Source organism: Hypomesus transpacificus, chromosome 17, assembly GCF_021917145.1.
Source record: "Hypomesus transpacificus isolate Combined female chromosome 17, fHypTra1, whole genome shotgun sequence".
In the NCBI taxonomy this organism is placed as follows: Eukaryota; Metazoa; Chordata; class Actinopteri; order Osmeriformes; family Osmeridae; genus Hypomesus; species Hypomesus transpacificus.
The window spans coordinates 6,312,023-6,324,264 of record NC_061076.1 but is presented as its reverse complement, the minus strand read 5'-3'; the positions used below and the strand labels follow the sequence as shown (position 1 = coordinate 6,324,264).

The following is a 12,242-nucleotide window of genomic DNA, read 5'->3' as shown; positions in this document are numbered from 1 at the left end:
GCGCGCATGCACGCAGACAGACACACACACACATTTGCTCCCTGACAGATGCTCCTTGATAAATATCTACGCCCCTTGGCTATCTCGCCGCAGATAATACAAGCCTTCTGCAACTGTATTGTCGGTTCAGAAAACGGTATACTGCATACTGTATGAAACAGATTCATCTTATATCCAGAATACCAGTTTTTTTACTTTTCTTTGTATAATGTGAGAGGGGATTGTGTGATTGTGTGTGTTTTTCTTTTTACTGCTGCCAAAAAAAATTCTACTTACTATTTACTGTAAAACCCTTTTTTTCAGCATTACAGAGGGTGTCAATAGTCAGCATTTTCTATTAAAAGTTCACATTTCTACCCTAACCCCGAAGTCACAGCTCTCGCTAAAATTCCACGAGGGAACTGAAATAACACGGAAACAGAACTCGGAACAGAACACATCGCTCAAACGACTGTTTTTCCAATGTGAAGTGTCTGCAACCTGCGATCTGCCCCACACCCCCCCCCCCCCCCCCCCCCCCCCCCCCCCACCAGTGCAGCCTAATGTCCCTGTGGTGTGGGACCACAACGTGTGAGGAGCGATCGGGGCCCCTGGCGTCCCGCTGCCCGGCTCAGTTCTGCTCTCCTGAGCGCGCGGCGTGGTGAACTAATCGCCGGCCAGCTGCACGGAGCTGTGTACTCGCACCACGGGGGGAAACGAATATAACAGGCCCTCACACTGACACTGACACGCTAATCCCACTGTGCGTCCCCGTGTCTGCATGTCAACGGGTGGATGTGTGCATTATTATGTATGCGCGCGGGGGAAACCACGTGCGCCTTTGTGTGGGAGCTGTTTGTGTGTGTGCGTGTCTTGATCAGCGCATTATATCGTAGTACAGGGCCGGCGTTCACGAGCGAAAGGCACAAAGGATATGATGTTCGAATCAGCGAGTCATTCGGCCTTAATGACCTTAGCCACACAGCGGAACTCTCGAGCCCCGACGGGGAGTGAATGGGTGGCATTTAGAAACACGAGCAACTGCGAACGCGGAGAGTCATTTAGCCGCGCACTCGCAGCATGTCTCCGTTGAGTGACATTGACGCTGACCCTGATGGGCAGCTCTCCTGAATGGACAGCGGCTGAAACCTAAGCTCTGCGTCTCCCATGGCTGCCAGCGCGAACAGCCTGCCACTGTGTGGTTTGGAGCGAGAGCCACTGTCTTCGAGCCTGCCGCTGAGGCCGTCTAGCTAGGGAAGGGAGTGTGTGTGTGTGCGTGCGGGCGGGCGGACGCGTGCGTGTTCTGGCGGGTGGGGGATGAGCGACTGCCGAAGCTCTCAGGTCCAGTCTGGTTCAGCAGAGATAGGGCTCTATCCATCACAGGCAGGGCCGGCTTAGTGAGTGTGCCATGCCGACTGGGGATTGCTTCAGAGGGATACCGGCTCTACCTGCCTCTCGGTTCCTGAAGGACTGTGGCCAGCGCCACGCACACGCCGCATTCTGCAGACCGTCTGATACCGGCTCAAAGCATACTTTGCTCGTTGTGCTCATCCGGGCGTCGTTTCTTCTGGGCGTGTTCGTCCCTGTCGTTCAGCACCACGGACAGCAGCTGCAGTGGTCGTCGTGCTTTCAGCCGGCCGTGCTTTCATCCGCAGGGACGGCTCCACTCGTTACGTACCGGCTGTACTTCAGCGCCCGTGGAGAGCTTTGCAGCCGGGGATCCTTCTCTCCCAGGCCCTGTGTCTGCTGTGTGGTACATGGGGGGGAGGGGCGGGGGGGGGCAGGCGGCGGCCATTTTGTGCGTGACTGAGGACTGACCGAGGCGGTAGAGGCGGTTGGAGAGCTCTTCTGGCGACGGAGAGATGGAGAGAGTCTCTCCGCGCCTCTCCGCAGCCCTCTCAGCCCAGCACAGCGATTAACCCCGCGCGGCCCAGTGGCCCTGCGAGCCCTCTCCACAAAGAGCCTGCCGTCTGCTGGCTCCACCCGCCAGGCAGTGTTGCCCCCCCCCCCCCCCCCCCCCCGTCAGCAGCCTGATTAACATGAGTGGGCGTGCAAATGGCAGACGCCACAGGTGGGGCGGCACACAGGGCCTCACAATGACACCACACCGCCGTGGACTGGATGAACTCTCTCACTCTCCTTTTTCAATCTCTCTCTCTCTCTCTCTCCCACTGTCTCTCGCCATTTCTTTCTCTCCCCTTCGCTCTCGCCTTTTTCTATTTCTCGCTCCTCTCTCTGTCTCTCTTTCTCTCTCTCTCTCTCCTTCTCTTTCAATTCCTTCTGGAAGGCTCCACAGGTGACTTTGACGTCTGCTAGGAGAACAAGCTGAGCTATTTTAAAAAGCGATGTGTCAGAGCTGCACTCTCTATAAGCTCTGAGTGTGTAGGTGCATGTGTGTGTGTGTGTGTGTTTATACTTGTGTGGGAGTTTGTTAACGGAACACGTTAGAAGGCTCCACTCGTTTTATATGGTGGTACCGAGAAGCGTGGCAAAGTTCCGGTCTTTCTGAAGTTCAGGTCCACAACGTAGCATTTTGTTGTTCGTGTCGTGAGTCACTCCCAAACATGTCTCTCCAATATGCACTACACTAATGGCATTGTATACTGTTCTTGGGTGCTTGTTAATGGTGCTTGATAAGAACCTCTCTCTCTCTCTCTGTCTCTCTGTCTCTCTCTCCCTCTCTCTCCCTCTCTCTCTCTGTCTCTCTCTCTCTCTCTCTCTCTCTGCCCGGCAGCTCTGAGTCGGTCGGCGATGCCCTTCGGCCTGATGCGTCGGGAGCTGGCGTGCGAGGGCTACCCCATCGAGCTGCGCTGCCCCGGAAGTGATGTCATCATGATCGAGACGGCCAACTACGGCCGCACGGACGACAAGATCTGCGACGCGGACCCCTTCCAGATGGAGAACGTCCAGTGTTACCTACCGGACGCCTTCAAGATCATGTCACAGAGGTGTGTGTGTGGGTGGGTGGGTGGTTAATATCTGTTCTGTAACCCACACTCCTCCTTATGTTAGTTGAATGTTGTTTTTCAGTGAGTAGTTTCCGCACTGGTGTGTGTGTGTTTGTGTCTGTGTGTTTGGTTGGATTCTGCGCGTTTGGTTGGATTCTGCGCGTTTGTTTGTTTGTTTGCGTGTGTGTGTGTGTGTGCGGACGTGTCGTAAGATAGCATGTGCAGGCCAGGCTGCAGCTGCTCTCTCTGACTGTGCTCCGCATCTGCTTCCTACGAGACCAGATCAATGGAATCCCTCTCCCCACCATCCATCACCGCAGTAATGGAGGGAGAGGAACTGAGGGAGAGAGAGAGAGAGAGAGAGAGAGAGAGAGAGAGAGAGAGAGAGAGAGAGAGAGAGAGAGAGAGAGAGGTGGAGAGAAAGAGAGAGAGAGATTGAGAGATAGAGAGAGGTGGAGAGAGAGGCAGAGAGAGAGGTGTAGAAATGTGGCAGGGAAGGGGTTTGGGGGGGGGTGGGAGAGGAAGGAAGCGGGCTGGAGAGGACCACTGATGGGAAGATAAAGAGACTGCAGCAGAAATGTGTGGTATTGAGGGATGAGAGGGAGCTGGGGGGGGGGAGGGAGATGGCGTCAAGGCTGGGGTAGGGGGGGGAGGCAGGGATTAGGCTGGAAGAACGAGTATGTGTGCGCCCGCGCCGTTTTGGATGGGGGGTGTTCTGAGGCCATGGATGTTTTCCGGGCGTGCAGCGCTAGACCATATGTGCCCTCGCCCATGTCCTTCTCAGTTCTCTCACCTCTAATTGCTCCCTCTCGCCATCCCCCAGGGGAGGAAGGACTGTTACGTCACTCCCCCTCCCTTCCTCCCCTCCTCCGCACCCCTTCCTCCTGCCTCTGCCCCTCCCTCGCTGCTCCCCTGGGCTCCAGCTGTCACATGATCTAGTCTAGTGTGAAATTGCCGCCGTCCGACCTGTGCTTTCTGCGTTTCGTAGCCCAAAGGTGTTTTCTTTGGCTCGTCTCTCTCTCTCTGTTTTACTCCCTGCCTCTCTCTCTCTCTCTCGCTCTCTCTCTCTCTCTGTTTTACTCCCTGCCTCTCTCGCTCTCTCTCTCTCTCTCTGATGTAGTTTCTTCGATTGTTCTGTCTATGATGTCCTCGTTTATCTCTTCTGCTCTCCGTCACCTTCTGTCCACCTGTAACTATTTCACTCTTGTTTTCTCTCTCTCTCGATTTCTCTCTCGATTTCTCTCGATTTCTCTCTCGATTTCTCTCTCTCTCTCTCTCTCTCTCTCTCTCTCTCTCTCTCTCTCTCTCTCTCTCTCTGTCTCTCTCTCTCTCTCTCTCTCTCTCTCTCTCTCTCTCTCTGTCTCTCTCTCTCTCTCTCTCTCTCTGTCTCTCTCTCTCCCTCTCCCTCTCTCTCTCTCTCTCTCTCTCTCTCTCTCTCTCTCTCCCTCTCTCTCTCTCTATCTCTCTCTCTCTCTCTCTCTCCTCTCTCTCTCTCTCTCTCTCTCTCTCTGTGTCTCTCTCTGTCTCTCTCCCTCTCCCTCTCTCAGGTGTAACAACCGCACCCAGTGTGTAGTGGTCGCAGGGTCCGACGTGTTTCCAGACCCCTGTCCTGGGACCTACAAGTACCTGGAGATCCAGTATGAGTGTGTCCCCTACAGTGAGTACGGAGACGCCCCCTCCCACCCCCCCCCCCCCCATCTCCCCCGCCCCCTCACCCCCTTCGCCACCCCCCCCCCCACCCCCCCATCCCCTCTCTCCCCACCTAACTCCCCAGCCCTCAACAACCGACTGGCATTCAAAACCCTCCCACCGCTCTCTCCCGCACACACTCCAACAGACAAACCGGACAGACCGACAGACAGTCACACATTCTCTCTCGCTCTTGCTCCTCTCTCTGACACACACACGCGCACACACGCACACACACACACACAAACACACGCACGCGCACACACACAGCTAAACCCTTTTTCTCCATCAGCAGTGCGACGCTCCGGCAGCTGGGAGAGATTTTCACATGGGGGGAAGGTGCTCCACAAACACAGGCCCCCAGATAAGCACTTCACACAGGCAGTGCAACAAGGGGGTCAGTCTTTATTGGCGATCACAGCAGTAACGCACACCGCCACACTCACAGTCACATTGCACGGGCTCTGCTCACAGCTCCGTGGCAGGTGTGACAACACGCGCGCACACACGCCGTGTCCCTCGCACACACAGAAAACAAGCACAGACACACGCCAACACACCCAAACACCAACACGATGGCACACACTGACACGAGAAAAAAAGACACGCGCGCGCGCACGCTCGCACACACAAACCCCGGTTGCACATGCACACTGTCACTTTCACACTCCCCTTGAAACACACTGGCAAAACACAGAAAAGGATTACGGCGTTGTGTGGAGCTTCGCTCATGTGAAAATCTCTGGTCAGACGGTGTCCCCTCCTCCCCTTCATGTGCTGTTACTCTCAGCATTGATCCCCTCACTGTGCAGGAGTGCTCTTGGGGGGGGGCTGCCTCACTCCCCCCCCCCCTACCCCCCCCCTCCACAGGGCAGAAGCAGGAATGCGGTGCGAGGGAGGGTGGGAGGGAGGGAGGGAGGGAGGTGGGTCTGTTGGGAGAGGGGGGTGGGGGGCTTGATGGATGGCTGTTAGACGACTCGGGGTCGGGTGGTTTGGGGTTTAGGGCGGGAAGAGATGTCTGCGGGGTGAACCTTTCTGCTTTTTTCCCAGGGAGCGACCACCTGACGTGCCGAAGAAACATCCAAGTGTTTTCGCTAACACCCTAACCTCCACTCTGAAATTTCGCGCATCCTCTCCCTCCCTCCTCTTTCTCTCCTCATTACGATCTCTCACGTTTCTCTCTTTTGAAAATTCTTCAAACATTTTCCTCTCTCCCCGCGCCTCTTGTCTGAATATCCCTCTTCTCTCCCTATCCACGCCTTTTTGTCTATAATCTGTCCCTCCAGTTCTCCCTTGTTCGCCTGCAGTTTCTCTCCCATCGATTTCTCGCCCTCCCTTCCCATCCTCTGTGTCTTCCTCTTCCTCTTTCTCTTTTGTTTGCAGGTCGGGGGTGCCCTTCCAAATATCCTCCCTCTTCCAGACCTGTATGGTCCAGGTGACCAGTCCCAGGGGAGCCTGCCCGCCTGGCTGCCTGTCCCTCTAGCGCCCCCAGGAGTCGATGACTCTGCCCTGCTCAGCGCTCGCACACTCACAGTAGATTATCTCTAGGCAGACCGTAGACTTGTATCGCCGCCTCACCTGCTGTAGAAGGAGCTCTCACTCCTGCGTGGGATGGTCATGCGTCATCCCAAGCATTGTGGGTAATGTCTCGTCTTGTACCGGTCTCCCTCACCACCAGGCCTCTGCCCTTAGGTAGCTCTGAGTGGGATCACAGTTCTCATGTGACCGTCGGTCGTCTGAGTGGTTGTATTGTTGGCCAACAGGGCCCCTACTCCTCACTTATTCCGGACCAGTCTTTTTCCTTCTGAGTGCACACGGCAGCGCTCCGCCCTGCCTCCTATCTCTCACCCAGACGCAATGAGAAGCGTGATTAAATGGCTGCTGACTTGCATTTTTTTTCCTCCCCTATTTTTAAGACGTTGTTTATTGCGTCTGAAGGATGGTGGGGCTCAGAAAATTGGAAGCTGATCCCTCTATGATGAAACCTCCTGCCTGTCTGAGATGACAAAGAAGAGCCAATTACCCTGGTCCTTCCTCTCCCCCTTCACGTGGAGAGACGCCACACACACACACACACACCCACCCACACCCCACTCCTCTTCTCCCTGATGTTCCACTCCTTCTAGAGTTGTTGGGCTGTGCCGCCGGCAGACTAAACAGTACCTGACTCAATTATAGAGTAGCTGGTGGAGATGCCATCCCAGACCCAGTTGCGGTACGCGCCAGTCAACACGGACACTTTTAATTACCAGGAGAGAGGGTGGCTGCTCTCAGCCTCAGCTCTGCTTCAGCCTCAGAGATTTGTCAAGATTAATTGAATTTGCTGCTGCTAATGGCTGTGGTAATGCCCCATCTTTCATGGCTGACTGGGAACCCGGGGCGTCATGGAGTCTTTATGGCTGACATATGTTGGTTTGTTTGTTTGTCTCTATCCAAGAGGTGAGGGATCCGCAGATTGCCGTCTGAGGGGCCGTTTTGTCGGCTGTTGCGACGGATCGCACGGTCGCGTGCGAGGCACGGGTGCGTGCCGGTGTGTGACAGGAACCTTTGTCGGCGTGTCACACAGGCTGCCGCGACGCCAGTCACCTAAATCGCAGAGGTGACGCCGACAGTCGCGTCGACGCCAGCCCCGTCGAACGCACTCGGACGCGAGCGCGGCAGCCTAGCGCGACGACAGCCCGCGAGTCACATTGTATCTCGCGGCGCCAAAACCTCCCAGGCCCTCCCAGCGACGTCACTTTGTTTGCGCCGCCCAGAAAAGAGCCAAAAGCCAAAACTCATGGCAGGGCAACACGTTTTACACTGTCAGGGGAAAGCCTCCCTGGTACTGGGCTCCAGCATCAGAGGCTTCTGTTGCTCTAAGAGATGCGATACGGCGCTATGTTTGCATCCAGCAACTTTAAAAAGTCTTACGCTCTAATCCCGACATAGATCACCCCCAGCTTAGAAGCCATGTAAACACACACCGCGGAGACACCGTAGACGTTCCGACTCCCTCCGAACGGAGCACTACATCATTATTGATTTCTAATGAAGCCCCAGCAGCCATGCTGGCTACGCCAGGCCTATTAGGGGTTAGCGGTGCCGCGCGCTGCTCTTTCATCACCGGAGCCTCGTATGGTTAATATTCACCGGGCAAGTAACTGGAGAACGCGGCTAAATTGCCTCCACGTTGTCCACTGTGGCCGTGGACTGCATCAGCACCGACCACTGTTCCACTTTATGAAATTGATTCACTCCAATGTATTCATGCGGGTTTATTCATTATGAAACGTTTCCTTTTGGACACAAAAGCCTCGGCAAATGATAGCCGACTCGTCCGGGCGAGTTTGTCAGCGGGAGGCGTTATTTTGTTGTCATTTGACAAGTTTACCAGGGAAAAGCAAATCCTTTGATGTTGCTGGAAGGGAGAACGGTATTAATATGTATAAGGGACACCATTAGTCGTGTATCTCCCTCATAAATGTTCGGTGAATGACAAGCGACTGGGCGTGTCCGGGCCCGGCGTGAGGAATGCTCATTCCCCCCCTCTGAAAAATGGGAAGACTGAGAGGCAGAGATGGAGAGGAGGATTGGTGGAGGGGGGGGGGGGGGGGGGGGTTGAGGCGGACATGATGTTTTTTTTTTCCTCCCCATGGTGGAAGGGGAGAGCAGGAAGAGCTCCTCAGGTGTGTGTGTGTGGGTGAACTCTGTTCTGGGTTCTATTCACCGGGCTTGTTAGTGTGGGAGTAATTGATAGGGTTCTGAAGAGCGCTGAGCAGGGGGGGGGGGGTAGGAGCAGGCTTGGAGGGGGGTAGCAATGGTTTATCCACACGAGGGCCTTGATATAAAGCCTGAATGAATAAGACAGAAAGAGCCAGGTGGCCCCTCTGCTAATGATCCTCTCATACTGAGTGTGTGTGTGGGGGGGGTGTTGGGGTGGGGGGGGATTTGGTGTGTGCGCGCGCGTTTGCTCTCTGTGTGTCGTGTGAATTTGCTTTGTGCGTATTTTTCAGGGAACGAAGACCCCCTTGAAGACCCGGGCGAGTCGGGAAAAGGCTCTCTCTCTCTCTTGTTCGTCCCTCTTCTTATCACCAAAGAAATCGCTCTTTTTTTTCGCTTTCTCTCTCTCTCTCTCCCTCTCTTTCTATCATGGCATACACCACTACCTCCTCAAACGGACACACGCACACACACCCACACGCACAGTTAATAGGACATTGAAGACAGGACGCACAGAAGCCTCTCCGTACCCCCCCCTCTGGGGGTGTCAGGAAGCCATTCAGATCCGTCAGTCTCCACCAGGGACTTGACTCCAGCAGACCCCCAGCCCACTAACCATGTGTGTGTTTACCAGTCCTGGCTCCCTCTGTCCTCCACGCTGCTCTCACAGCGTGGAGGGAAGCCTGGTCCTAGCTCCAACCCCCCCTCCCCCCTCCCCCAGCCCTCCAAGGTCTAATGGATGGGCCAGCAGTGGGGGTTGTTGGCTCTAAGCTGCCCCCCTCCTCCCCTTCCTCTCACCCCCGCCCCTCGCAGCTCGTCCCCCCTGCGGCAGGAGACGGCTGCCGCTCCTCCTGTCTTCACCAGGGGTTGTTCACAGCTTGGGATCTGCTACTCAGATCAGAGCAGGGCTGCTCTGTTGTGCTGCCGCCCCAGAGCCTCTCTACCTTTCCTCTGCTCCGGACGGTTTTACTCCCCGCTCCCTCGCTCCTGCTTTCTCTCTCTACCCCCCTCTCTCTCTTCCCTCTCTCTCAGTTCAGTTCAAAGGGCTTTATTGGCATGAAAACAACAATTGTTCATATTGCCAGAGCAACGGTAGAATTAGAGAAATATTCATCAATGTAAATCATGGCCTTGTATATACTTATACTCTCTCTCTCTCTCCCCTCCCTCTCTCTCTCTCTCTCTCTCTCTCTCTCTGTCTGTCTTCCTCCATCTTTTTTTCTCCATCTTTGACTCCCTCACACTCTCTCCCTCGCTTTCTCCTCTCACTCCTCTCTCTCTCCCTCTAAATTTTCCTCTCTCTCCCTCTCTCACTCATTCTCTCTCGCTCTCTCTCTCTCTCTCTCTCTCTCTCTCACTCTCTCATGAGATATATCGTGTACAGACAGCTATGTGCGGTGTTGACGAGACTCCTGATGACATCGCAAAACTCTCCAGGGACCGCCAGTCACACGCCAGTCACACGCCAGTCACACGCTCGCAGCGGTAACACGCCAGGCACATGCATTGACACGTCTCCTCCCGAGAGACAGTCACACACACGCACGCACACACACACACACATACAGGACAGACAAATTCAGTCACACGTGTCACTCATGTGTCACATAAACACACAACAACAACAGAATTTGAAAGGCCTTTTGATTCTTCCGGTCCTGCCTGAATCTCCAGCTGTTCCTGGGCCTCCCAGACATCCCCCCCCCCCGCTGGCAGACACACCCACCAAGACTCCTGGTCTGGAGGGAACATGGCATGGTCAGACCTTCGAGTGGATGAACACACTGGCTATTGATTAGTACTGTCTGTGATGGGCCTTGGGTGGATAACAGACAGGGTTGCGTCTGTCCTCCCTCTCTCTGTCTCTCTTTTCTTTCTTTGAGGGGGGTTCGAGCTGGCCGGGTCCTCTCTGTCAACCCCTCCCTCCTCCTCTGCTGTTTGTTCTCTCTTCTTTCGATAAGCGAGTTTGGTCCAGCTGCTCCTCATTGATTAGCCAGTCGATGGACTGAGGGTTTGGCAGGGCGGTGTGGCCGAAAGCTTCCAGATTCTGCTCTGAGAGAGTAGTCCACAACACCATTTCCTTCAAAGTGACCGACAGCCTCGGTATACACGTTTTTTCGGACAAGCATCAGCACATCCCAGGCCGAGCCAGGGAGGTCTCGCAGTCCTTACATCCAACCATCTTTTTCATCCCACCATCCCCCATTTCTCCGTTTCTCTCTCTCTCTATCTCTTTGTTTTTAGTCTACAGCTGAAGAGGACTCCGATGCACGCCGTGTTCTTTCTCCCTGACAGGTCCCAGAGATGCGGCATGGACAAAGAAATGAGGGATGGAGGGATTGGGTGATTAGACTGAAATGGGGGATGCTATGTAGCGGTTACGTGTGTATGTTTTTGGTACAGTGTTTTGGGGGGATTGTTGCTACAGTAAAGCTGAAATGGAAAAGGGAGGTAAAACCCAGGTCAGGCCATTTTCCCTCCTCATTTTTCATTTGAGCCATCCTTTCTCTGATTAGCCAACCATGCCACAGACAGATAACATGCTTCGAAAAGAGAGAAAGGACAGCATTTTATTTAATCTCAATTTTCTCTTTTTTCCTGCACCTGTTTTCCTTTCATTCTCTATTACTTTCTTTCTCTCTCTCTACTCTGTCTGTCATGCTCTGTCTCTCTCTCTCTCTTTCTCTCTCTATGTCTCTCTCCCTGTCTCTCTCTCTCAAACACACTTTCTCTCTCACTATCGATCTAACTCTATCTCTCTGTCTTGCTCTCTCTCTCTTTATCTCTCTTTTTTCCGATGCTTGAATAGAAGTGGATCAAAAAGGTAAAGACCACAATGAACATAAAAACCACAGCTCGCCCCTTCCTCCTCCTCCTCCCTTGTCTCCCTCCCGCCCCTCATACCCCTTCCTAACCCAGCACCTTGTGTAGTGGTCATGTTTGATGTTTATATCCCTTTCTCTCTCTCTCTCTCTCTCTCTCTCTCTCTCTCTCTCTCTCTCTCTCTCTCTCTCTCTCTCTCTCTCTCTCTTTCTCTATATATCTCTCTCTCTCTCTTTATACCCCCCCCGTCTCTCTCTAACTTATAACCAATACTCTAAGATCCTTCCAGATTTTCTTCTTGAAACCTTGCCTCTGATGACACCAGCCAGACCAACACACACGCACACACCCTCAAACACCTGCACACACACACACACACGCACAGTCACACCCACCGCACGCACTCAGACACGTACACAGCCACATCCACAACCCACATCCACACCCAAAGGCATGCACGCATGCACAAAACCCTTCAAATGCACAAATACACATCCAGACACGTCCAATTCAATCTATCTTGGCAAAATACACAAGACAAGAGTATTTTGACAGTTTTCCATGAGCATGCATGTACTAGTGAACTTACAAAACAAGACCACATGCTGTGGCACACACCCCATGCCATGTTGTCATGGTCAGCAAATGTTTCTTCTCTTTCCATCCACCGTACACCATCAGCAAACATGGCTCACACACCTGACCATACTGCTCATGCACCATTATTTACCCATTTATATATAGTTTGCTATTAATTTGTCCTCATCTCCTATTGGTCCCTCCAGAATCCAGTGACTCCTCTCCTCTTTTTCACTTCTCCTCCTCTTTCTGTGTGTTTCTCCTTCCCCCTTTCCGTTTTTTCCTTTCCTCAGGATGATTCCTAAGCACATTTTTCTGTTGTTTTTTTCAAATGACCAAATCTCCGAGACGTAATTGTGTTCCCATTGACACGGTAACTGGCCAACTTTCTCCCAGATCACGGGACTCCCCTCGTCTCGCAGTTGCTCCCATTTCCAGGTGCTTCAGTGTCCGCTCTCACTTGCACTCTGCTTCTCTCAATCAGCCTTCCATTCCGTTTTTTATCTGTGTCTTCTCTTTCTC

The 12,242-nt window shown here is 53.6% G+C and overlaps 1 protein-coding gene across 1 annotated transcript in view; it reads left to right on the top strand.

Moving 5' to 3' along the window:
* Positions 1-12,242, top strand: part of adgrl1a (adhesion G protein-coupled receptor L1a) — a 75,717-nt gene that overhangs the window by 44,729 nt on the left and 18,746 nt on the right. Inside the window, exons 3-5 of the mRNA XM_047038198.1 lie at positions 2,714-2,927; positions 4,475-4,584; positions 11,128-11,142. Of these exons, the coding sequence (XP_046894154.1) occupies positions 2,714-2,927; positions 4,475-4,584; positions 11,128-11,142 (339 nt within the window). The remainder of the gene's footprint in view (positions 1-2,713; positions 2,928-4,474; positions 4,585-11,127; positions 11,143-12,242) is intronic.